The 26,347-nt window shown below is 39.8% G+C and overlaps 1 protein-coding gene across 3 annotated transcripts in view; it reads left to right on the top strand.

Moving 5' to 3' along the window:
• The window catches only part of nin (ninein (GSK3B interacting protein)), a 41,180-nt gene that overhangs the window by 1,009 nt on the left and 13,824 nt on the right, over positions 1–26,347 (top strand). For all 3 annotated transcript variants that reach the window (XM_034195399.1, XM_034195400.1, XM_034195401.1), the window contains exons 2-15: positions 8,442–8,651; positions 9,387–9,480; positions 11,511–11,683; positions 15,454–15,499; positions 15,642–15,817; positions 18,020–18,166; positions 18,485–18,652; positions 18,763–18,899; positions 19,100–19,240; positions 21,042–21,216; positions 21,583–21,693; positions 24,556–24,645; positions 24,811–24,946; positions 25,389–25,510. In XM_034195399.1, coding sequence (XP_034051290.1) covers positions 8,463–8,651; positions 9,387–9,480; positions 11,511–11,683; positions 15,454–15,499; positions 15,642–15,817; positions 18,020–18,166; positions 18,485–18,652; positions 18,763–18,899; positions 19,100–19,240; positions 21,042–21,216; positions 21,583–21,693; positions 24,556–24,645; positions 24,811–24,946; positions 25,389–25,510 — 1,905 coding nt within the window. In that variant the 5' untranslated portion in view covers positions 8,442–8,462. The remainder of the gene's footprint in view (positions 1–8,441; positions 8,652–9,386; positions 9,481–11,510; positions 11,684–15,453; positions 15,500–15,641; positions 15,818–18,019; positions 18,167–18,484; positions 18,653–18,762; positions 18,900–19,099; positions 19,241–21,041; positions 21,217–21,582; positions 21,694–24,555; positions 24,646–24,810; positions 24,947–25,388; positions 25,511–26,347) is intronic.

Raw genomic sequence — 26,347 nt, 5'->3', positions numbered from 1 at the left:
GCTGCTCACTCATGAGTTTGCACTGACAAGATAAAAAGACTAAAATAACTGGCAAAATCTGAAACAGAAAATCTGGTTTAGGTCACTTCAGCCAGGAATGTAGCAGCAAATGTCCACAGATGTTTAACGTTTTAGAGGGAAATCCCTGCAGAAAATACTGTGTAAATTACGGTATCTTATTGTTTGTATCAGAATAATGCACCCTGTATTGACCAAAAAGATGATAATAATAATGTTGTTTTATGAACAAAGTACAGGATTGCAGCTCATTGTTATTGCTGATAGATCAGTGGGATAAGGGCTCTTGGGCTAGTACAAATATTGGTCTACTTTTGTTTAAAGAAAAATTGATTTGAAATTTTTGCCAGTCAGATGTCCAACATAAAGATTGTATTTTTGCATGGAATGATTTTGACAAATGAAAAGCAAACACTGTTTATTTTTATTATGATTTTATTCTTCATTCAGTCAGAATTCTTAATATAAAAATTTGGAGATGGAACTTGTTCGTTCTTCATAGTGTATTACACAGTGCACTACCTTTTATATTTTTTCACTTATTCTCAGTTACCGCCAGAATTACCAAGTTCTATCTCCATCATATATCTTTTGTTTTTAAAGGAAAGTTGTCTAAAATTTTCTTAAAACAGCTCCAATAACTCCCTAAAACACTTTATATCAAAAATTCCATTTTGAAAACAGGGTTGGAACTGTACATGTAAGACTTTTCAAAAATGAACAAAACAACAATAATGATTCATTTGGACAACAAAAGTCACTTGTTTCTCTATCTCTGGACCAACTCATACTTGAAACACCGGCAGTACTGACTATCTGGCATAATATCCATATATATAAGGCATTTTGAAAAATAAAGGAGAGTCCTGCTTGCATCATAAAAATAGTGAAACTGTAGAAACTGGACCTTTCAAAAATGAACGTAACCTTATTGATTTAGACAAGTCAAATTGGTCTAGGCCAGTGATACCTGAAACATATAGCTATGCTAAAGGGCCTATGTGGCACAATATCCATAAAATGTTTTCCAAAGGTAACAGACCAGTTTATAATGATGAACACGCGAAATCAGGATATATATGTTTTTGTTAAGACTGGCAACCTAGAACTATATGATTCTGTGATGTACTGACATGATTAATTTTACTTTTGGAAAAAGTGGACATAGAACCAGTTAATTCTCAGTGAACAATATGTAGATTTATGTTTGATTCCCAGTTGTGTTACCTCATGAACACACTTCATCTGTATTGCCCCAGTCCACCAAACTATAAATGGGTACCAACCTTGGCTGGGAAAGTAACCTGCGCTGACTGCCGTCCCATCCAAGGCGAGTTGTAAATTGTCATCCACTTCACTTTACGTAAATCTGGTGATAATCTCCAACACAAATTGGCCTCAGAACCCTTGTAGGGGAGTGCTAAAACAGAGCTAGTAGAAAAACAGTTATCTATTTTATTAAATGAATAATTTTAAGTATTTTGATTAAGAGTAAATGCTAAATTATGAGGATTTAAGTTTTTGTTTTATTTGTTTGCACAGTGGCACCATTGGAGGTACGACAGGCATAAATGCCTAGCAGGTGGAACGACCTATGCTTACATCTGACATAAAATGTTTTACACAGCTGCATACCTACTTTTTTAAGTTTAATGTCTGGTTAAAATAATCTAGTATAAGCTGATATTGTTCAGCACCGTGGATAAATAGCTTTACTAGGCCTTTAGGAAACTTAAATGTGAACCCATTTTAGTTCCAACTTGATATGATTTTTGTTTATTTCTGAGAGGTGTGGGTGCGGTGGACTAGTTTAACCAATGAAATACTAGTCTGAACTTGAGTTAAGCTGACAAAAGTTGATAGTTGCATTTTTTCTTTTTGTGAAAGTGGTCTTTCTGTAAACAGTGTGTATGTATTATTTATTTATATGTTGAATCTTAGAGATTGTGTCATGTGCTAGTGATGATGGTATATGGATGAATAAAATAGATTTGCACAAATGTTTGATAGAATAAAACAATTGCAGACTTAGGAAATTAAATTATTTGAAAGAGAGGTGTATGTGTTGCACTAAGGGATGTAAATCACGTATGTTGATGTGTGAACATGAAGAAAGAAATGTGTGTGAGCTTATTTGAAAAATTGTCTATGGCTCAAATTAATTTCAGGCTGTTGTTGAAAGAGAAATTTAACTTTTTTATTGCATTTTAAATAGTCCATATTCACACCAGAATCAGTGAATGTATAGACTGTTCAAGGTTTACCTTCCTTCTTGTGATCTAGACTGGTCTAAGTCTTTGAACACAGCATCCGCCAACCTGTGGGCACCTGTAGCCGCTGCGATTGAGCCGGGCAGTAGGATTAATGGTATAATTGGCTTTTAGAGCTTGTTTGGAGTAAGCAAACTAAGACAGAGTGACGTGAAAATTGTGTGGATGAAATTTTGTGAATATGGTGGTCATCATGAAAATATGTCACACTAAAAATTTTCTAAAACATCTAAAATTAAAAACATTGCAACACACGAAAAATAAATATATATTAAAAAAACACTGAATGGTAAATTCAGTATTTCCTGATCTTTCTTTCACTATCTAATATTTGTGTGACCCTTATACCATGGCTTTTTTGTAATTAATCTATTTTTGTTATTTGAAAATACACTAACTGTAGACACTGTGTTTATATCGCTAAGCCATGATTTTGTTGGATTTGTTAACGCTTGCAAATGTGCAAATGCAGAATACTAATTTGGTTTTTTATGGACGTCTTATTGTGTGTGGGACACCTGGCTGAGCCCTTCATCTCACTGAGAGCGCTGGTAAAGCAGTCACCCTGACAAGTGGTTAATATATAGACCGATAGGCCATAACCATTCACCAAATAATAAGATTTAATGGCATGTTATAAGTTGTGTAATGAAGTCTGCCATATGCAAGGTGTGTATGTCACGCTATTGTGACCGCACAGAAATAAAATAAGCCAAGGTGACAGAAATTACAGGAGGAAAAAAGTGTGTGTGTGTGTGTGTGTGTGTGTGTGTGTGTGTGTGTGTACATGGCATGCAAATTGTGTCTATAAAAAAATATGACAGACATTTGAGGCATTGTGGGAACATGCAACCACTGCTGTCAGTGTAAATCCCTGGACAGAGTCTATAAAGTCATATAGAAGATAAAAAATAATGCAAGCTTGAGGTGTAGAAGTTGCAAAGTACTTTTAAAACATTTAATACTTTTAGAACATGACTAATGTATGAATAAAAGTACATCACCTCAGCAAACATACTGTGATCTTTGTGGAATTTACAGATGCCCTCATTGTGGGACCTAATGTCTGGTTCACACGGCATGAGAATTATGCCGATTTGATGCCCGATCTTCCCCTTCTGACAATCTTAAGGATGCCCCGACTATCGTGATGGCTCTACAGATAATCTTATCAGATATTCCTGCAGTGTGTGGTGCATTAAGAGCGCTCTAATCTGCTCGGAAGTACGTCAGAGCCGCTCAGACCGCAAATCGTGGATGTTGGATTGTCTTGGCCCGATATCCCAGTGTGTGTGGTGTCAGCCAACCACAAACAAGCACACAGTCTGCAGAATTTGATGTGTAGCCAATCAGAAAGTGAGGTGACAGATGCACAGAGCGGAATCCAAAATCAAACAGATGTTATGGTGCACCAGAAAGTCCGGTGGTCGCGCTGTCTCCACTGCTTTAAACAACGCCTTTTCTTTTTGTGTTGTTTTTCTCTGTTAGAAATAGTCCACAAACTATCTCCGTTGCTTCTTTCTTGTCCACCATGTTTGTTTACTCTGAAGTCACGTTTAATCTCAAGAGATTTTGCGAGATTTCCTGTTTGACCTGGGAATGTTTGTGTGTGAAATCTGCGTGGTGTGTTGTCCTTACAGTGTGGCTGCACACCACACACTGTACGACCAAAACTGATAGATCTATGATATTTTTTTTTTTTATCTCCATGTGTGTGGTCTCTCAGGTAAACCTACAGATAATTTTAAAATCTTGCTGTGTAAACCAGGCTTAAGAAAATGAGTGAGGAGCTTGAGTCTCTGGGTTTGCAATTTTGTTGGATCAAGATGAAGATCCATGGTTTCAGTGACTTTCTGGATTCAGTCATCAGAAGTGCACCTGTATGTGGTGTATCAAACTTGTAGAGTGGTTTATTTACCTCAGATGTTCATGTCTGTGAGTCCTTGGCCTTTAAGGTTGAGGGCGAGAGATGCCTGAGAACAGAGAGGAAGTCGTGGGGTCCCCGAGCAGAGTTGTTTCATGATGCCAATACCTGTGTAGGAGAGCAAATACCCTGATGCTTCCAGTCTTAGTCTGTTTGTGAGTATTGAACACTGAAATGTAATGTAAGGAACAAGTGGATGTCTTTGGTACTCCTTGGAGAATCAATGAGGTACTGCTAGAATGACTTTGTGTCAAACAGTTACTTGGAAAGACTTGCATAAGCACATAGCACTTGAAGTGATTTGTGAGAGGAAAATCATTGACATTTTAGCCATTTGACATATTTCTCTGGGTATAATCCCGCATTCAGGTGCCTCAGTGTGGAGGATTCCAGGAAATGGAAACGGTTAATGGGACAATATGAATATCTCATGGATAAATTCAAGAAATGGGGACTGTCACCTTCAAATTCTCCATGAAAAACTTTGTCATCAATCCCAGTTCTTGGGACTCTTGTGCAGAACTGATCAGCATGGTGTGATTCAGTGACAAAGGGAGCAGCAGCCTGTGAGGCACAAACATGATATTTTAAAATTATTCATTATTACCTAGCTCGTCATTTTGATCAGTTAAATTTATTTATACTAGTGCAGTGCCCGTAGAAAGGTTGTATTCCTATAGCAAATTGGGAGCTTAAGTAGATTTTTCATGGATAGTCGTATGATGCTGTGTTTGGAGGTGGGATGTACAAAGAGGTGTACTTAGTCATACATAGTTTTAACAAAGTGTACGTTTAAGACATGGTTGACATTGAGATACAAAGAGACAATTTTTTTCTTAAAATAACTGACATTCATCCAACATGGTCAGACATACATATATACACCCACAGAGATATAAGAAGGAATAAACACAGTTAGTGGACATGAACATATGGATGTGAATAAAGTAGTTATTGATAATGAGCCGGGGACATTTGTTTCTTGTGAAATGTGTGGCTTGATTGATAACTATTGTTTTGATATATTTTCGCTTTCAGCAAGGACACTGTAGTAGGGCTGCAGCTATCGATTATTTTAGTCATCGAGTATTCTATCGATTATTCTGGTGATTAATCGAGTAATCGAATAAAAATTAATTTCATTAATTTACTTACACTTAGTTTAACAGTAATACCTGACAGAGAAAATAAGTCAGTTTAATGAAAAACCAATTCAACTCCTCTTAAAATAAACGTTTTATTGTCAGACTGTGGTGGCGTAATAGCTGCTTCTTTAAAGAAAGAAAAGGAGTCCATTTAAGTGGCATTGGCATAGTGTGGATTAATTGTAAAGATGACAAAAAAAGATGATAAATAAACTTAAAACATATTGTCATATTAGGCCTGAACAGGCCTGAAAGAAGTTTTTGTTGGAAGTAGACATAAGATGAGCAGGTTAGGTGAATTGGAAACTTTATCACTGTCCAGGTCTCCCTGCATCCCTCCCTCAGGTGCTCCTGCATCACCGTTATACTGCTGTGGACAGGCAAATTCTTCCTGCAGATTTTGCATTGCATGTTTTCTCTTTAATTTGGTTAAAATGTTCCCAGACTTTTGAGCTCCGTTGCCAGCAAGCCATGATATTGTTTGGGCATAACTTTTCTGGTGACATCACAGCTGACCTGGATTACCGCTACTGCACATGTGCGTCAAGGACAGAAAGGCAGCGAGAAGATGCAGCGGCAGTTTTGAGAGAAAAACAAAGCTTCAAAAATAAACTATTATGTCAATTTATTAAATTAGTCACCGGCTATTTTGATAGTTGATGTAATCGTGACAAGTTGACTAATCGTGGCAGCCCTACACTCAAAGTCCTTAATCACAGAGCTGCTTCCAGTGTGCAGTTGAGCACCTTGCATGTAAAGTGTGGGTGAATGTGACACGCTTTAAGTGTCTGCATGAGATGGAAAATCCCTGTTTATATGCAGCTGATTTATCATTTTGTGAACTGAACTTGAGCTTTGTTTGGGATGACAGCATGCTTTAACCTAGTTTATCTGTCTCTGTAATTAATGCCTCCACACAAAGTGTTGGCACATTTGAAACATAATTTTTATTCTGTTAGCACACACAGTGGTGGGTACCCTTACACATTGGTATTCTTTACAACAGACACTGCAAGTGGTTTACAACCCCAATTCCAATGAAGTTGGGATGTTGTGTAAAATGTAAATAAAAACAGAATACAATGATTTGCAGATCCTCTTCAGCCTGTATTCAATTGAATACACCACAAAGACAAGATGATTAATGTTCAAACTGATAAACTTTGTTTTTGTGCAAATATTTGCTCATTTTGAAATGGATGCCTGCAACACGTTTCAAAAAAGCTGGGACAGTGGTATGTTTACCACTGTGTTACATCACCTTTCCTTCTAACAACGCTCAATAAGCGTTTGGGAACTGAGGGCACTAATTGTGAGTGTCATGACTGGGTATAAAAGGAGCATCCTCAAATAAGCAGGGACGTCCCTGAAAAAGACGTTGCTTGGATGGCAGCATGTGTTGCTCCAAAACCTGCATGTACCTTTCAGCATTGATGGTGCCATCACAGATGTGTAAGTTGCCCATGCCATGGGCACTACCACACCCCCATACCATCACAGATGCTGGCTTTGAACTTTGCACTTGTAACAATCTGGATGATCTTTTTCCTCTTTTGTCCGGAGGACACAACGTCCATGATTTCCAAAAACAATTGGAAATGTGGACTTATCAGACCACAGCACACTTTTCCACTTTGGGTCTGTCCATTTCAAATGAGCTCAGGCCCAGAGAAGGCAGCAGCATTTCTGGATGTTGTTGAAGTTTGGCTTTCGCTTTGCACGATAGAGTTTTAGCTTGCACTTGTAGATGTCGTGACAAACTGTGTTAACTGACAGTATTTTTTTTTTTTGTGTGTGTGTGTGTTCCTGAGCCCACGCGGTAAGATCCTTTACACAATGATGTCTGTTTTTAATGCAATGCCGCCTGAGGGATTGAAGGTCACGGGCATTTAATGTTGGTTTTCAGCCTTGCTGCTTACGTGTAGAAAATTCTCCAGATTCTCTGAATCTTCTTATTATCTTATGGACTGTAGATGATGGAATCCCTTAATTCCTTGCAATTGAACATTGAGAAACATTGTTCTTAAACTATTGGACTATTTTTTCACACAGTTGTTCACAAAGTGGTGATCCTTACCCCATCTTTGCTTGTGAACGGCTGAGCCTTTTGGGGATACTCCTTTTATACCCAATCATGACACTCACAATTAGTGTCCTCAGTTCCCAAACGCTTATTGAGTGTTAGAAGGAAAGGTGATGTAACACAGTGGTAAACATACCACTGTCCCAGCTTTTTTGAAACATGTTGCAGGCATCCATTTCAAAATGAGCAAATATTTGCACAAAAACAATAAAGTTGATCAGTTTGAACATTAAATATCTTGTCTTTGTGGTGTATTCAATTGAATATAGGTTGAAGAGGATTTGCAAATCATTATTATGTTTTTATTTACATCTTACACAACGTCCCAACTTCATTGGAATTGGGGTTGTAGATTCCAACAGACACTGCATGTGGTTTAGATTCATGTTGTATCAGTGATGATGTTGACAGTGATGATGAGTAACAGACCTGGCTGTCCATTCAGTCTGATTGTGTAATCATTGTAATTGGATTAACTAAAGCTTTTCCAGGCTGCATCGTGTTGGTGGATCATGTGCTCATTGACAGTCTTGGATGAAGGTGCTTTTAGGGACACGTTCAAAAAAGTTTCAGTCTGCATGGTGTCTAAAGCTAATCGGATGTACTGCACTGTACATTTAAGGTAAAGACTTTTTAGTCGGTGTGCTGTTTATTCCTCTTGCCAGCTGACTGAGGAAGGCAGAGGTTGTGTGATCATTCTTGTGTGGTCTGTCTGTGGACAACATGTCACAAAAAAGGATGGGATGACAAAGCTTTTGGGAGAGCTACTTATTTTTTTGGGGGGAGGGGGTGGAGTCAAGGAGGAGTTAATAGAATTTTGAGGTACATTCAGAATTTCCTGTGTTTCAAAACAGGGCATTGAAAAAAGTCTGTACCAGAATATTGCGGTATTCTGTGAACTTTGCTTTTGGGAGGCTTTCATATGTATTTAGTTCTTTGTGAAGTAATAAGACATTTATTGCTACAGAATAAATGGAGAAATGTTGAATCTTCTTGTTCAGGGCAGAATACTGTCCTGTGGGATGGATGACACCCAAGAAAATGACTACGAAGAGCGTCTAAAAGAAGTTTTTAACAGTTTCAATACCAGTGGAACTGGATGTCTGTACCTGGAAGAGGTTTCTGACCTTTGCCAGTCTCTACACCTGGGTGATGCCACACCAGACCTTCTCCATGCACTCCTGCAAAACCAGGACCCCCTCACTGCCAGGGTAAGGTTGCAATTCTGTACCAAAAAAACATTAATTACAAATACATTTTTCTGTGAGGAAGTTTTAAAACCAGTGTCATGTGGTGTACATGAACTCTGTAGCCTTTTAGCTTTCATACATGTACGGTCTTCTGCATCCTTTGAATTTGGTAGACGCCTGTGTTAAACCACACCCTTGTCACACTTTTGTGTGTGTGTATCATGTAAACTTTCAAGAAATGGGAAGAACATGGGTCAGATAATGCCATATTTTTCTTTTGAGGTGATATTACCTTTTGTCACTTTAAACTAATTTGTGTTTGTTTGAGAAGATTATACACAGTTGAAGCTCAATGAAGTGTTAATAAATGGATGTGTAATTTTACTCCATTATACACTCATTAGATTTGCAGTAGCTTGAGACCGGTTGTTGTCTATCGGTGGCCTCTGTGTGCACATGGGGACTGAATGTTAGCACAAACCCCCCACCCAAAACTGGCAGCCGTCAGCCTGCAAGCACAAAGGAAATCTCCATATTCAGGGTTAGCAGCTGTTGATTCTTGAAGTGTGACCTCACTGGTCTGTTTCAACAAACCCCCAGCCAGACACTCAGGGACATCTAGCTTCCACCCGGCATGCAGAGTGTTACGTGCAGTATTTTCAAGTTTGGGGAAGTTTACATGCATCATATAAGAGTAATGCTCATGTAGGTGTGATTATTTGAAAATAAAATCTGTCCTCCCCCCCATTCCTACAGGTCGACTTTGAACAGTTTAAAAATGCATTGATTCTGGTTTTGTCAGCAACCATTGAGTCATCTCAGACAGAACAGGAGACATTGCCTAAACCAGGTAAAATCCAGATTTTTAGTGTTTTTAAAGAGTTAAACACATTTGAGTGTCTCTTGCTGTGTAATATGTTGTCACCCTGGAGATCACACAGAGAGTGAGGCTGTATCATTAACCACCCATGTAGTTGTTATACTCAGTTGAGTAAGTCATCCAAGCATAGAAGGTGCTGTGTAAGCTGAATTTGTGGGCGAGCCAACATGTTGATTCAGCTGAAAATTTATATGCATACTGGGCCCCAAAAGCATAATCTGTGTCAGTTAATTGACAGTTGGTACTTACTGTAGTTCTGTAAATGCTTATTTTCTGAAAATATGTACTCATTGGCTTGTTAATATGGTACACTATTATACCAACCTACCGCCTTGCTTGTGGGGATCCACGGGCTCTAGAATTGGTAGTGTTTCTGAAATAGGTAGTTGACATTTTTCAATGGTGGTAATAAAGTATGCACTGTTTGTTTTAATTAGTTGGAATAGCATGTGAGTCCAGAATGTTTTGGAACCTTAGACCTCAACAGTTTTTAAAAGAACAACGCAACCCTTTTATTTCCTGTTAATTATGTAATTTTTTTAATGTTAATTTACTAGCTTAGTGTATTCATACATTGTTTAGGTTCTTGTTATCATATACACATTGTTGTTGTTGTTATTATTATATTTTATTATTACTTCTATTTTGTTATTTGGTTTTTAAATGGACCATAGTGGAAGTAAGTGTTTTCACTTTCTTGTTGTCCATGTACTTTTAACATTTTTACAATTATATTATGTACTTGCATTGAACTTACTAAATAAAGTCACACATGCATGCATAGATGATTTACCGCCCCCTGCTGGATTGGCATAGGAGTCCAGAATGTAAATATCAATGTCCATTGTTCACTGTTGTCAGCTAATACCCATAGTTTTTCCAAAAATATGAGTCCTATTAATGTTCCATTTTGGCAGCATTCATTCTTGACCCAAAATACATAAACATACCAAACACCAAATGTCAGTTCTCCCAAGTTGGTGTTCAAAATTGCACGCACGCACTTATTTTTATACACCCACAAACGGAGGTGGTGGCAGAAGACATCAAACACATCTTTCTCACTCATCGTAACAGCAACATGACACTTAACGAAACTGACTAAACCAATTGAACTACAAAAACACAAATCAGTAATACTAACAACACTGTTAAAATAATATAAACCACAATAACATTTAAAACGCCATTACCCGGAACTCCCATGGTACATTACAGCACAACGTCCAAAGGTCACTGTTATTAGCCAAAACTGCTAATTTCTCCAAAAATGTTAGTCCTATCAACTTTACGGTTTTGCAGCGTTCATCCTTGACCCAGAACACATAAGCATACCAAAAAAAATATAATATATAAGAAAATATCACCTCTTCCCAGTTTCTCCATGATCGAAGCCATACACACACACAGAGGCCACTTGGCTATTATAATGTAGTCCCAACTACCCAAATCATCATGAGCCATTTTACATAGTATCTTATGTATAGCTCAGACCATCGATATTTTGGGGTCCTGGATAATCTCAGTATTTTACGTCTTTCGGGTTGCAGCACATTTTGGTGACCACCACATTGGGAAAGGCTCACTGGTATGTCAAATAAGTGTGTAAGCACATTGTTCTCAGTCGTACTTGTAATTTGACCTAACAAGATTTACACCAAACTGGTCCTGAGATGCTGCATCGTCAATATTTACATTTTATTGTCAATAAAGTGGCAAGAGTGTCATATTACCTACTGTTGTTTTCTCAGCTGTGTGTCTGTTGCATCAGGTCTGTTTTATTGTGACTTAGCAGACAACATTCTAGATATCACTCTCTCTGTTTTAGAGAAGTAGATATTTTTGGAGAAGTAACCATGGGACAAACACTTGTCATGGGATGCCCCCCCTTCTTTTTCTGTAGTCATTCATCAAAGCTACAGTATGCAATACTGTGTGCAATTTTTAAATGTAACTTTGCTGATCTGATTTTACAGTTCCTTGTAATTTATCATCTGCAGAGACGTCAGAGATCCAACCAAAGTTTGTAAATGGCCGTAAGCATTACGGCCGCCGCTCTACCCCAGAGTTCATAGAGCCCATTTCAGATTTCTGTGAAATTGCCCATGAAAAGCTCACAGAGGACGGAGATCAGGAGGACAACGATGACTCTGCTGTTCCCAGGAAGCGTGAGGTACAAGACAGTATGTGATGCTTTGAGTTTTTCCAGCATCATTTTGTACCTTCAGACACAAGGATACTGCCCTTATCTCTGCCTGTCCTTGTATGTACTGTATTTCTCACCAGCCGCTGACTGGTGATACGGGATTATTCTTAGCTAATCATCTTGGTAGTATGCAGGGCCAATCCTGATATAAATGCTCCACAAGGACACTCTCACTAATGGTGATATGCTGTCTGGTTTAATATTACTCTGCGAATGAGATGTAACGTACTTTGTGTGTATCACTATCAGTTTAGTAAGTCGTGAGTGAGTAGAATTAAGTGCTGATTTGAGCTTTTGTTGTGAGTGCATATCCTAGCAGTGATGTGTCAAGGTAACAAGACAGTGTTGTAGGGATTCCTGTTATAATGTCCAAACGGCAACGAGCATTCAGTCAATAGAGATGTCATTATCAATGTCAATATTTGCGATGGTTTCTTCCAACCTCCAGCGAGGAGGTAATGCTATACTTATGCTTACTGGTTGGATTGATAGCAGAAATGCTTTAAGCCCCGTTTACACATAGATGGTAAACTCTCCCGGAAGCGTCCCGGCAGAGATTTTGCCCCCTCCTGACCGTTTTAGGGATCAAACGCCGTAGTTAACGCCGGCGCACGGGGGCGTGGCTTGGTTCCGGTTTCACCGGGAATCGTCGAAAAAATTATTCAACATGTCGAATAATTCCGGGAGCGCTCCCGGAGAAGATGCCTGACGACGGAGACAACGCAAACAACGGTGTTTGATACTTTTTAATCGCCGTGTCATCCCGCCCCTTCCTGTAGTGCCGCAGTTTACACCGCCGTAATTGGCGGCCGGCGTTGTATCCCTAACCAACGGCGTGTAAAACAGCGATAGAGCCCACATCGGCGTCTTCAAAGGCGTTTTAACCGGCAACAGAGGCAGTCAAAACGGCGGTGCTAGCGGACAGTACGCTGTTCTAAACGCCACCTCCCGGCGTTCCAAATGGCCGATAGGCAGCGGTCAGTATAAAAACGCTAGCGCACTGCATGCAGGTCTCTCACTCGCGGCCAGCTCCAGATATTTTTGCAGAGAAGCTCCAGTATACCTCCTAAAATAAAATTGGCAGCAGCAAGGACTTACCAAGAGGTCTGGTTTAGGGGTAGCCATGTGGTGGAAACGAGCAACACGTTGAGGAGGGGAAAAAGAGAGAAAAGAAAAGGCTGAGAGGTGAGCTCCCTGTCACTTCCTCCCCCTGCACTGACAGCTGCTTCAGCCTATTATACTCTGGGGGCGGTGCCTATAAGCGAAAGTTCCTGGACTAACGCAGGATTTGCCTGGATAAATCCAGCGGTACACAGGGCATTATCGGCGGCAGCAGAACACTGCCGTTCTCACGCGCGTCTTAACCTGCGATTGTAAAGGATAGAACTGAGTATTAACCCCCGTTGCCTGACATGTGCTGGATGCTACGGCGTCAAAACTCCGCTTTATTCGGCGGATTTAGCGGCGTTTTATCCGCGTATTTGCGGCTAGTACGGCGCTCAAAACGCCCGGCGAAATGCTCCACCCTTTTCCACTGCGAAAACAGCCGGAACTACCACGAACTTCGGTCTACGTACTACCCGCGGACAAAACCGTCTATGTGTAACCTGGGCTTAAATCTAAGGGCAGAGCCAAGAATACTGGAATGGCCTCTGAAATCTTATTCCTTCATTTATTTTTAAAGATTTTGAATACTGTAGATGTCCCGATTGGTCAACAATGGAGCGCAGTAATTAGTTTAGATCCATGCAGGTTCTGTACAGAGTTTGGTTGAGTTGGTGACCGTGTACTGAATAATATGACGCTGGGGTCCTTGGATTTAGCTTCTCAATCTTTTTACTGGGTAATCTTGCTCTCAGTACTACTATACAACCTTATTTTACATGCATATGGAGGTCTATAATTACTAATCATTCAGGTGGAAATTTGCCTCAAGCACCAATATGGAGCAGCAAGGCAGTGAAGTTACCAACTGGTCAGTGAGCACTTACAATGATGGATAGATGTGTTAATATGCTGTGTATTGTTGCATTAGTAACCCCACCCCAGATGCCTCCTAACCACGAAAAAAAGTAATTTATGACACTGAACTGAAGCATGTCTATTGACTAATCTAGGGTGCAACAATACTACAATGACCAGCAGATGGGAAAGGGTCGGGGGGCTCTGTCGGAGAGAAGGCAGGCTTGGCGCTTTGGGAGCAGGCAAGGGAGCAGGCATGTGAGGGGAAACAATGAGCCACGCTACCCCTGCCCTCCTACATGCCTCTGCACCGTGTATCAAAAATCACATGTGCGGAATCCCATCTGTTCCTCATTCCCCCACTGTTTGCTTCCCCAACAATAGATGGTCATGCTGGGATTGAGTTGGGTCAGAGTGGGTCATATTCCACCATACCCACCTTCTTTTATATGGTGCTTGAAAACCACAAGAAAAGTCACCAAATATTCAGTTTAGAGCAGAGATAGTTTTGTCAAATTAAAGCAAAAGCATCTCGACAGTGTTCCGAGAGCACATACCTCTGCCAACACAACATATATCTTTGTAATTATTACAGATAAGTAGTAGCAGGGATACACAAAAACTACTAAAGCAGTTTTCTTAAACTTTGTGAAATGAAGAGGACCAAGGAAGAAACCATTAACATTTGTAGTCGACTCAGCTAAGTTAGCAGGTACAGGAATTGGTTTAGATTTGTGTTTTAACATTAAGATACGTATGGGTGATTCTTAGACTATGGGCACTTATTATGTCCTTTGATCATATTGTATGAAAAACAGAAAAAAGGGGAAATTTCACACTTTTATAGTTATCTTTACAATGAAAGTGTGTTAAGAAATTTGTTCTAGTAGTCTATGATGACTTTTTCACCTTTTTTCAGCATCATTATATGCAAATATTGCCGTTTTGTGCTTGTCCCACACCCAGACTTTTGAGCTTCAACGATAAAAATGAATGGTGAAGAAATGTTTTTTCTAATGTTTTAAAATATCTGTGAATAAAATATCAGTAAAATAATCAAAGCATAATTGGGGTATTCAATGTCATACAACTGTTGTGATTTTTTTAAACAAAATGTAGTTGTCCCACACTATTGCCGTAATTTCCACCGCAACACTGTAATGTCCCTTTAAACAGTTTGTATGAAAGATTGTTTGGGTAGTTTCTATGGAGATAAACAGTGACATCAGAGCACATGTATATAGCGCCAAATCACAACAAACAGTTGCCCCAAGGCGCTTTATATTGTAAGGCAATGGTGTGGTGGAAATTACATTTACAAGGCCAATAGTGCCCGTAGTTAAAGAATCACCCGTATATGGCATTTTTCAACATGTTTGTGATTTTATTTTTTTTTTCTAAAAAAAAAAAAAAAGGCATGTTGCTGTGAGAGCTGTCAAGCAAAACAATTTAAGAAAACATAGTTTCTGTGGTATACAGTACATTTAGTATTTAAAAGATTTCAGGTTTAGTGACAGACCCTCCTTGATGCCTTTTTTTAATATTGCACACTAGCAAAAAGAATCTACAGTCATAAAGGGAAAATAATGTTGTCTGTCAGTTACACATTTTACGCATTATCACTGTTCTTTGACTTTTTTTATGTGCAGATTAATTAATTTGCATACGTCACTATTTTGAATGTTTATATTACTAATAAAGAAAACAAAACTTTGTTACACGGAGGCAAATAACCAGAGGGACCCTTATTTTCAGTTTGTGTTTCTCTTCAACAGCGTTGGAATGCTCATGATACGAGCTCAGAAGAGTTTGAGGCAGAAGGTACATCAAAGTCTTCATTTCATAAATTTAGTGTTTGTACACACACCTATCTATCAATCATCTATCCATCTATATATATACACACATACACACACACACATAAAAATAATTTTTGTGCGATATATTCTTACCTTGTACGTAGGCCAGATGCAGCTCTGGAACCCTGATGAGCCAAGCACCCCTCAAGGATCTATCATTACTTTGTCAGGCTGCTTGGAGGAAAGGATTTCTGAGGCCTGTGAAGAGTTGGGGATAGTGTGGGAGGGATGTGCCAGTCAAACTGAGCTGCGTGCTCTTTGTCAACACTTGGATCTGGAGGTGAGCTAAATTCTGAAAGTGAGGTAAAATATTATTTATTGTCAAAGTAACATTTAATGTTTACCTCCTAATGCCAGGGTAAGTACACAGATATAACGTTAATTGCAGAAATTGCTTAAGAACAACCATCTCTCCACCGCTCCATGCTCTGGGCTTTATGGCAGAGTGGCCAGATGAAAGCATCTCCTTGAGAAAAGACACATGCAATCCCACTTAGAGATTTGATGAAGGCCTTACGGTTAAGGCTGTCTTTCTGATGTTGTTATTTAGCCATCTATAATTGTGCAGGGTGTGCCTCCTGTGTTCTTTTTATTGTACTGAGCCATTTCTGTCAGCAGTGGAATAATGGCTTTAAATTAACGTGTATTTTATTGAATTTTAAATGGCCATGAAGATTTTTATATGTGCCAGTATTGCTATTTTTTAGTTATGTAGTTTTAGTTTTGCTCTAAATCTTCTTTGCTCGATACAGCAGTGACAGTATCTGTGTATAGAGTGGCTATGATGTCCAGGAACTTCGTGGGGATCCCACAAATTTTCAGGATGTCCCAGAGAGCAGCTCTGCCAAATGAATGAGCCATTTTACAAAAATCAACAGATGGTGTGAAGAAACTCTGCCGATATTAAAGTTCAGTACTTGAATGATTCTTACAAAGGACTAAACAAAACATTAGAGGCAGGGGTGGTGGCCAAGTGGTTAGTACTCTTGGTTTCAGTGCAGAAGGTTCCCGGTTCAAACCCCACCCCTGCCACATTTCTCCATGTAATGTGGATTTGCATCAGGAAGGGCATCATAAAACCTGTACCAATTCAACGTGCAGATCCACCGCGGATTTGCTTTGGCGACCACAAGTGTAAACAAGGGAGCAGCCGAAGGGACTAACTTACCAAAGAAAACATTAGTATTAATAGTCACATGCTCCTTAAATCTTGCTTAGGGCCCTGTCCCGCTGGCGTTTAGGAAGATTTGCGTATGGATTGCGCACAAAATTGGCCCATATTCGCCAAACATCCGCAATATCCACGTAACATGCCTGTATGAGTCGGCCGTCATCCGAACATGTCCGTGATCATCCGCAGAGGCCCGCATGTCTGCAGCTAGGATTTTTGAGCTGTTCAAAAATCTGTATGCGGATGACATCCGCTTTACATACTCCATATATACTCAATTCATACACAATACATACTCACTCTGTGCTGTATATCTGCCGTTAACCGCTGATATCCGCATCTGACGGGGATTTGCAGCTTGGCAGCGGACCGGGACAGTGTGTAAAATGGATATATATCGTGCCTAACACGTCCACATCACAAACTAAAATATGTTGTAGCAAATGCATACAGATTGGCCACGAATAAAGTGTTTTTATTACATCTGCTTTGCATCTGATTTGCGGACAATCTGTGAATGCATAACAAACACGTCACGTAAACCCAAAGTATTGTATGTGGCAGAAAGCGACATACCTGCCCATCAGTGCCGGTCCGGCTGTGTAGATCCACAAAGACGTAGCTGCTGCAATCCAGGACTTTTATTTAACACCAACAAAAGGAAGAGTTGCTGTTTAGCCACAACTCATGCTGACGTCTGTTTTCTGTGACACTCTCAAAAAAAAAAAACACTGTCTCACACCCCGAGCGGCTTCTCCCCTCCCGCTCCCAAACTCATGAACAGTTAACCCTCGCATGACAAAATGAACATTAACTCTGTGATCAACTTGTCCAAGTCCAGCAAATGCTCCAGAGCCTGTATTGTTGGTGTGAATAGTGATGCCGACGGTCCGAGTGAGCTTATTTTATGACCGCAATGCAGATGCTGTGCATGTGCAACACGTGCGCAATGCACTCATAATACACCCGTAATACTGCCGTGATAATCTCAATGTGTCGGATCAGTTTCCTCACTACATGTGTTATATAACCGTGATTGTTCATCATATATTCGCTATATATTATTAATATATCCGTAATTCATACTGCGACATATGTCATTTTTGGCCATTTTTGTTGCGGACGACAGTGAACGCACGCAATTTGTGTACTCAATTCATGCGCAATTAATCCTTTCCCCAGTGGGACAGGGCCCTTAGATTACACAGTTCCCTATTCTGACTTGCTAGATCCCAGATAAAGGAAAGCTATCATTAAAGAAGATTGTTGGTCTTACCTTTCAGTGTTTTACCTCATATTTTTGTTTTGCAGATAAAAGGAGATTTGCTTCAGAGTTTGAGTGACAGCGGAGTCATGAATGTTCAGGAGTTTGTTTCCAGGCTCGTGAACCACAACAAACCTCCCACGCCATCTGCCTCTACGCCCTACAGACAACTTAAACGCCACCATTCCACACAGGTACATTATTTCTGACTTACTTGGTATTAGATTGTGGAGAGGTTTTGGGGGGAGTCCCCTAATTATCTGCTTTGTGAAAGAAGTTGGTGGGTGGTTGTCAAAAACAAGCCTGTTTTGCTATCTGTGTCCTTTGTATTAGCATGATTGACTGCAGGTAGAAGTTTGTCTCCTAGAATTTAATGCATATGTTGTGTTTTCAAAAATCATAGTCGCAGGGTTGTTTTGCTTTATTTCTGTTTCCTTAATCCATTGTGATCTTTGCTGCTGTTGTTGCAACTGCATTTCTTCAGTGAAAAGGGTTAACTGTTTTCCTTTCAGCCCTTTGATGAGGGAGGCCGGAGGCTAACCACCCCAGCTGCTATGACCAGCACCATTGGCTTGCGTCTCTTCTCCACTCTCGATGATGGCACTGGTTACACAGCAGTGGAATGCATCTTGGATGCCTGGATGGAAGAGGGTATTGAAAATTGCACTGAGATCCTGCAGGTATTATTATTATTATATTGCTCTACATCAGAAAAATGTCAGACTTTATGCAGTCATGGGGGAATTCAGATGCTTTCAAAACATAAACAATAAGGATCCCTATGTTGCAGGCTTTGAATTTCAACATAAATGGAAAAGTGAGTCTTGGTGATCTCACCATGGCACTTGAAAATGAGCTGCTCCTTACCAAGAATGGGATTCACCAAGCAGCACTAGTCAGCTTCAAAGCTGAGATCAGGCATCTGCTGTGAGTATCAGTCACCGCTGTAATGCCGCTGTTTGTGCCCCTTCATATTTGATTCGCTAAATTTGACCGTTTTATTTGTGTGTATTAAAAAAAAAACCTGCATCCTGATCTGTTAGTGTGTTTATGTTGCCTTGTCAAGTCACTTTTAAAAATACAGAAACTGTGAAATTCTGGATGCTTCTTTTGTTTTGTTTTGTTAGAGAACGTGTAGACCGAGAGCTTGGGGAGAAGGAGAAAATCCGGTCTGACCTGGAAAAAGCAGAGAAGCTGAAAACTCAGCTTGCGGCTGAGGTGGATGAGCATCACTCTGCTATCGAACAGATGAACAACCTCAATATCAGGTCAATAGTCCCTTAACTTGTCAGTTATTCATTGTGATGTTGTTCTTGACATTTACGTATTTATTTTATTTTTTACCATCTAGAATTTGGAGTCCACTAAAGCCTGGTTCACACGGCAAGATTTTCAAATTGTCTGTAGGTTTCCAATACCCAAGAGACCATGGAGATAAAAAAAAAAACATAGATCTAAAAGTTTTGTTCTTACAGTGTGTGGTCTGCAGCCACATGGTAAAGACAACACACCTCACGAACATTCCCACGTCAGACCGGGAAATCTCGCAAAATCTCGAGATTAAACATGACTTGAGAGTAAACAAACATGGTGGACAAAGAAGAAGCAACGGAGACAGTTTGTGGACTGTTTCTAATGGAGACAAAATGATGCAAAAAGAAAAGGCGTTGTTTAGAGGAGTGGAGACAGCCTGACCACCGGACTTTTTGGTGCATCATATCAGCCGTTTTGATTTTGGATTCTGCTCTGTGTGTCCATCACCTCACTTTCTGATTGGCTGCACATCGCATTCAGCAGGCTGCATGCTCGTTTGTGGTTGGGGGACACCATACACACACTGGGATATCGGGCCAAGACAATCCGAAATGTTGAATATCCCAGATTTGCGGTCTGAGCAGTCTCAATGTCCTTCTGAGCACACTAGAGCGCTCTTAACACACCACACACAGCAGGAATATTTGATAAGGTTATCTTTAGCTTCATCATTATAATCGGGGCGTCCTTAAGATTGTCGGAAGGGGATGATCGGGCCCGATATCGGCGTAATTATCTTGCCGTGCGAACCAGGCATCAATAAACGGCACATTTACAAGATCTCTTTTAATAATTATAGCTTGTTGTTTCACTATCCGGTTATCTTAGTTACTTTTTTAACTATAAAGTTTAGCTCTTATTTATCTGCAAGTACAATAACCTGCATTAAGACAATGATTTTATTAATATAAGTTGTAGTGAATTGCTTTGGTCGCATAGCTGTCTGGATGTGGTCTCAAACACTCTCATCTGCTGTGACTGTACTTAATCCAGATTTTAACCTGGGTTAGAGCTAAATCCCATTTTCCCATATAGCTTGGGCACAGTTAAGAAGGCTGCATCAGGTCAAGTTTTCTGGCCATCATCTCAGGAACACATGTGGCAACTATGTAGTTTCTCTGGTTTATAGAGAGGAACCAGTGTACTGTGTGTATATAAAAGGGATTTAATAAAAATTGTATTCACCTCAAGATTGTAATTGAAATGGCAAACATATAATATATAGTGCCCCGGGCATGAACACAGCTAGCGGTGGGCACAAAAGTTATGCCCCCTCACTGCTTGGCATTTGATTGGGCAGTGGCTGCAAACAAAACTATAACTAATGATTCTCAGATGAATAATGTCAATTATATCGATAATTTTAGCTTTCCATATAGTATTTAAAGATACTATCAGTGCAGTTTTAAGGTAAATAAAAATATGCTGAATAACTGCTGAAAAAGCCTGAATGCACATTATCATGCACCCTCATTGAGAACCGCAGGTTCCAGTGAACCATCCACCACCGCATTTTGTTCATTTGCATCCTCATGTTTTTTGCATACAGTTGTGTTTGCTATATTAAATCTGAGAGAAATATGAGAAATGCAGTTGTAAGGCAAATGCTAAGAAATGTTCCCCCTCCAGGACAGATCTGAATAGTCATCAGGGTATAATAAGAATTGCTAATATCCAGTTGCATAACCAGAAGAAATACATTTTTGTGTGGTATGTATATTCTGATTTGTGTTCGCTGTGGCTGAATGTCTACAGAAAGCTTGAACAAGACCACAAAGACAAGCGTGCTGCTATAAGGTCTGAGCTAATGAAGGAAATGGACCAGATCCAGCAGCAGGCTGGACTGCAGCGTGAGGAACTGGAGGCAGAGATCGAGAAGATCAGGGAGGATGAATCTTTCCTCAGGGACCATCTGTCCATTTCTGTTAAGGTAGTGTAACCGTTTTATTAGGACCCTGTAATGCTTTGTACAGTAATTTCAAAGAGTTATGCTTAAAGTAAAATGGGGTTTATTCACTGTTTTTGTGGAGTCATTCACTGAGCTATAAATTCATCAATTCATCAGATTTTTTTTATTAATCTAATTTCTTATTGTTTTTACCAAATAAAGTTTTCTGTAACATTTGTTTTGTAAATATTTGGAAATTTCATATTGGTATACCATTGAAGAGATATGCCAAAACTGCATGCTTTAGACTTTTGTACTTGCACAATAATTTATGCCTCTTTGCTATATGGCACACTTTTGACTGGTACTGTGTGTGTTGTACGAATAACACTTAAATTTATCTTTTAGGAAAATAGGCGCCTTGAAACAGAGTTGCTGGACAGCACAGAAAAGTTATTGCAGGCACAAAACCAAATTGAAAAACTCCAGTCAACTTTGGATAATATTATGAAGGAACGGGTAAGAAAAACAATTTAATTTTGGTGCTGCTCAGAAGAAGCTTTATAGACTTAAATAAATACAAATTTTCTTTTAACGGCTAGAGTTGAATATTCTAAATCAACCATGCATTTGAACATATATGGCCATATTTATGATATATACGAGGTCTGTTAGAAAAGTATCCGACCTTATTATTTATTTCAAAAACCATATGGATTTGAATCACGTGTGATTGCATCAGACAAGCTTGAACCCTCGTGCGCATGCGTGAGTTTTTTCATGCCTGTTGGTTGCGTCATTCGCCTCTGAGCAGGCTTTGTGTGAGCACTGGTCCACCCCTCTCGTCTATTTTTTATTGCAAATAATTGTCTGAACGATTTGGAGCTTTGCTGCATCAGTTTTTTTCCAGAAACTGTGAGAGACCTCCAGGTGGACACCGTTCGAAAAATTAATATGGCTTTCAGGGACGATTTTATGGGGATTAAACAGATTACGGGGTGTTAATGCCCCTTTAAGGACGGCCCACAACTGCTGAGAATGCGGCGCGCTCCCAGCCGCCATCGACAGGCTGACACCCCGCTGGAACAACCAGATCACTTCCAACGTGAAAGCTTTGTTGAGCTGGGACCTCGTCTGACTTTCACAAAAAGGCAGAAGATGTGGACATCAGCACTTTATCGGCACATTTCACCGTTACAGGAGTTTTTTTCATGGAAAAAGAAGCGGAGGGACGTGCCACCGTGCCGCTCATGGCGCGGCACAGAACCACCTCGGTGTTGGTCTCTCAGCATGGCTTTCAGGTGGATTTCAGACGGATTCCGGTTGCTTTCCAGTTGTGAATATCCGATTGCGATTGTGCATGAGCTGGACATGCCAGAACATGTCCCGTGAGGCTTCATCACGGCGTTGCTTTGCGCCGAGCGGCTGCACCGCAACGCGCGGAACTCCTCCGCACGTCTGTCTTAATGTGCCGGAAAAGTGCTGATGTCCGCGTCTTCCGCAGTTCCTGTGCTAGTCAGAGGACGTCCCGGATAAAACACAGTGTCCAGTTTGGAAATGAACGGCACATTCCACTGTTACAGGAGTTTTTGTCATGGAAAGAGGAGCGGAGGAATTCCACGCGTCGCGGTGGAGCCGCATGGCGCAAAGCAACGCCTGGCTTGTCCAGGCTCATCCACAATTTCTCGATTAGTCACACGACTGAAAACCCACCGACAGCCGTCTGAAAGACATCTCAAAGCCGTCCTGTGAGACCAACACGGAGGTGGTTTTGTCCCGCGCCATGAACGGCACGGTGGCGCATCCGTCCGCTTTTCTTTCCATGAAAAAAACTCCTTTAACAGTGGAATGTGCCAAAAAAGTGCTGATGTCCACGCCTTTTTCCTTTTTTTGTGGAAGTCAGACGACATCCCGGATCAACAAACCCTTCACGTTGGAAATGATCTGGTTGATTCAGCCTGTCGATCGGCGCTGGGAGCGCCGCGCGCTCTCAGCAGTTGTGGGCCGTCCTTAAAGCGGCAGTAACACTCCTTAATCTGTGTAATCCCCACAAAATCGTCCCTGAAAGCCATGTTAATTTTCCGAACGGTGTCCACCTGGAGGTCTCTCACAGTTTCTGGAAAAAAATTGATGCAGCAAAGCTCCATATCGTTCAGACATTTATTCGCAATAAAAAAACGACGAGAGGGGTGGACCAGTGCTCACACAAAGTCTGCTCACAGGCGAATGATGCAACCGACAGGCGTCAAAAAACTCACGCATGCGCACGAAGGTTCAAGCTTGGCTGATGCAGTCACACGTGATTCAAATCCATATGGTTTTTGCAAAAAATAAAAAGGTCTGATACTTCTTGGACAGCCCTCGTGTGAGTGTGTGTGTGTGTGTGTATATATGTATGTGTGTGTATATATGTATATATATGTGTATATATATGTATATATATATATATATGTGTATATGTATGTATATATATGTATATGTATGTATATGTATATGTATGTATATGTATATGTATGTATATGTATGTATATGTATATGTATGTATATGTATATATATGTATATATGTGTATATGTGTGTATATGTATATATATGTATATATGTATATGTGTGTATATGTATGTATATGTATATATATGTATATATATGTATATGTGTGTATATGTATGTATATGTATATATATGTATATATATGTATATATGTATATATGTGTATATGTATGTATATGTGTATATGTATGTATATGTGTATATATGTGTGTATATGTGTATATATGTGTATATGTGTATATATGTGTATATATGTATATATGTGTATATATGTATATATGTGTATATATGTATATATGTATATATATGTGTATATGTGTATATGTGTATATGTGTATATGTGTGTATATGTGTATATATGTGTATATGTGTGTATATGTGTATATATGTGTATATATGTGTATATGTGTATATATGTGTATATATGTGTATATGTGTATATATGTGTATATATGTGTATATATGTGTATATGTGTATATGTATATATATATATATGTATATATATGTATATATGTATATATGTATATATAGCCTATGTAGTCCATCCATTGCAGTACTTTGCCCTTATGAACACAGTCTACTGGATTATCAGAGCATTTCTCAAATGTGCAGGGATATTCTGCACATCCCAGTGTAGGATAAATTTGACCTTGTGAATTTTTTTGCCATAGGCTAAGGGTTCTTGCTTTTCTGAGTTCCTGTCATCTCCTTAAAAAAAGTATTTGTCTCTGATTTTGTTTTATAATTGTGGTTTATTTTCACAACGATGAGACAGAATCAGAGACAAACATTTTTAAGCAGAAATCTGTAAATGCATTGTAATTTCTGTAGTTTGGAGACTTGGACCCTGGCAGCGCTGACTTCTTCTTTCAAGAGGATCGTATTAAACAGCTGCGAAGCAGCTATGAAGCCCAGTGCAGGGTAAATGCAGCCACATCACAAAAATGTCTCTTTTTTTCCTGAGCATTTTTTATTTGATCTTACAGGTTGCAAAAAATATTTTGAAATAGTGGATGATCAGAGAAATAGTGTTTTGTTGGGTATGTATGCATCCTTACAGAATTCAGTATTATTCTTGCTTGGTAGGAACTGCAAGATCGTATTGATGAACTGCAGTCAGAGTTGCAAGATTTCCACGTTCTTGGTCGAAGTCATCAGCCCTGCCACAAACCTCTCTCAGAAGATTTGGAGAGTCAAAGCCCTGGCATGGAGTCTGACCAAGGTAAACCTGATGTTCAGTAAATCTCCACTAACAAAGTACAGAACTCAATCTCTAGAGAACTATTTAAAGGGCGCTAGCTACAAGAGGAGTTGATGGTGTAGCGGTTAAGCGCTGGGGTTCAGAACTTCAGACCTGAGGATCCTCGGTCCAAAACCCAGCCAGACAGAAATATCGCTAAGGGCTTTTGGGCAAGGTCCTTAATCCCCTAGTTGCTCCCAGTGTGAAGTGAGCACCTTGCATGGCAGCACCCTGACATCTGTGTGAATGTGAGGTATAATTGTAAAGTGTTTTGAGCTTCTAATGCAGATGGAAACATGCTATATATAAATGTAGTCCATCTGTGGATGTTAACAGACTGTTCGTACTTTGCATAAAACAAAGCTACCAACGCAAAATAGTACAAGCCATCAATTTCATCAGCATCAACTTTGGCTTTTTGCAGGCATTGGCTCAGAAGAGGTGCAGCCATTCAGCATGAGCTTAGAGGTGGAGATGATGTTGGAGCAGCTGAAAGAACAGCACTTTCAAGAAAAGGAGGAATTACAAAGACTGCTGGAAACCAAGGCATGTCTCGAGGTTTTTAAAGTTGAATTTTATGTAACGTAAGGTGGGTCTGGTGTAGGCTTTAAGATGATGTGGTTTGTTGCTGTATAAAATGTAATGTAACTATTAGAAGGTGAGATTGTTTTATAGTGTAATTTCCTAGCATTTCTGGGAAGCATTACAATTGTTAAAAAGTAGATTTTGCGGTGTTAAATTAATGCAGCAGCCAGTGCATATTGTCTGTTTCAAACTAGTGTTACATCAACCAGGGCTGTGAAAACTCCGCGGATCCGAGGAATTCCACCGATTTCATGGGGGGGGGCACTGTATTCGTGATCGCCACTGAGTTTTTAAAATGCCTACCGCAAACTGTTTTTGTTGTTTTTTTACGACATCGTGCAAGTTTTATAAGTCCCCGGCCAGTGATCTGTATAACAAATACAAATCAGTGTCCTCGGGTCCGCAGAGAAAGATTCCTCACTCAAAGCGTGGCTACGACAGTTGTTGTAAAGCAGGACTGGTTGGTTGCTACGGTGATGGTGTGTGACTGCTGCTAAACGTAGCATGTGAACATCAGACACTTTTAGAGCTATCAACTTTTTTAAAGTAAGACTTTTGCAGCACGTCTGTGTCACGGAGCGACATCAGACAGGAAAGATGGCGAGAAACATTGTTTGAAAAAGTTTAATAAGGACTCAAGAATCCATGGAATGGCGCTGGGTTGAATCATGAACACATCTGAAAGATAAAAGAAACGGGAAAAGTGAACTGCATCTTGTGCTGTCATGAAACATGGTAAGAATTTTTCTCTCCCTGCAAAATAAACATTGTGCTGTTCAAACAGGATTTCAAGCAAGA

The sequence above is a fragment of the Thalassophryne amazonica genome, chromosome 19 (assembly GCF_902500255.1).
Source record: "Thalassophryne amazonica chromosome 19, fThaAma1.1, whole genome shotgun sequence".
Classification (NCBI taxonomy): domain Eukaryota; kingdom Metazoa; phylum Chordata; class Actinopteri; order Batrachoidiformes; family Batrachoididae; genus Thalassophryne; species Thalassophryne amazonica.
This window is presented reverse-complemented; position numbering and strand designations above follow the sequence as displayed.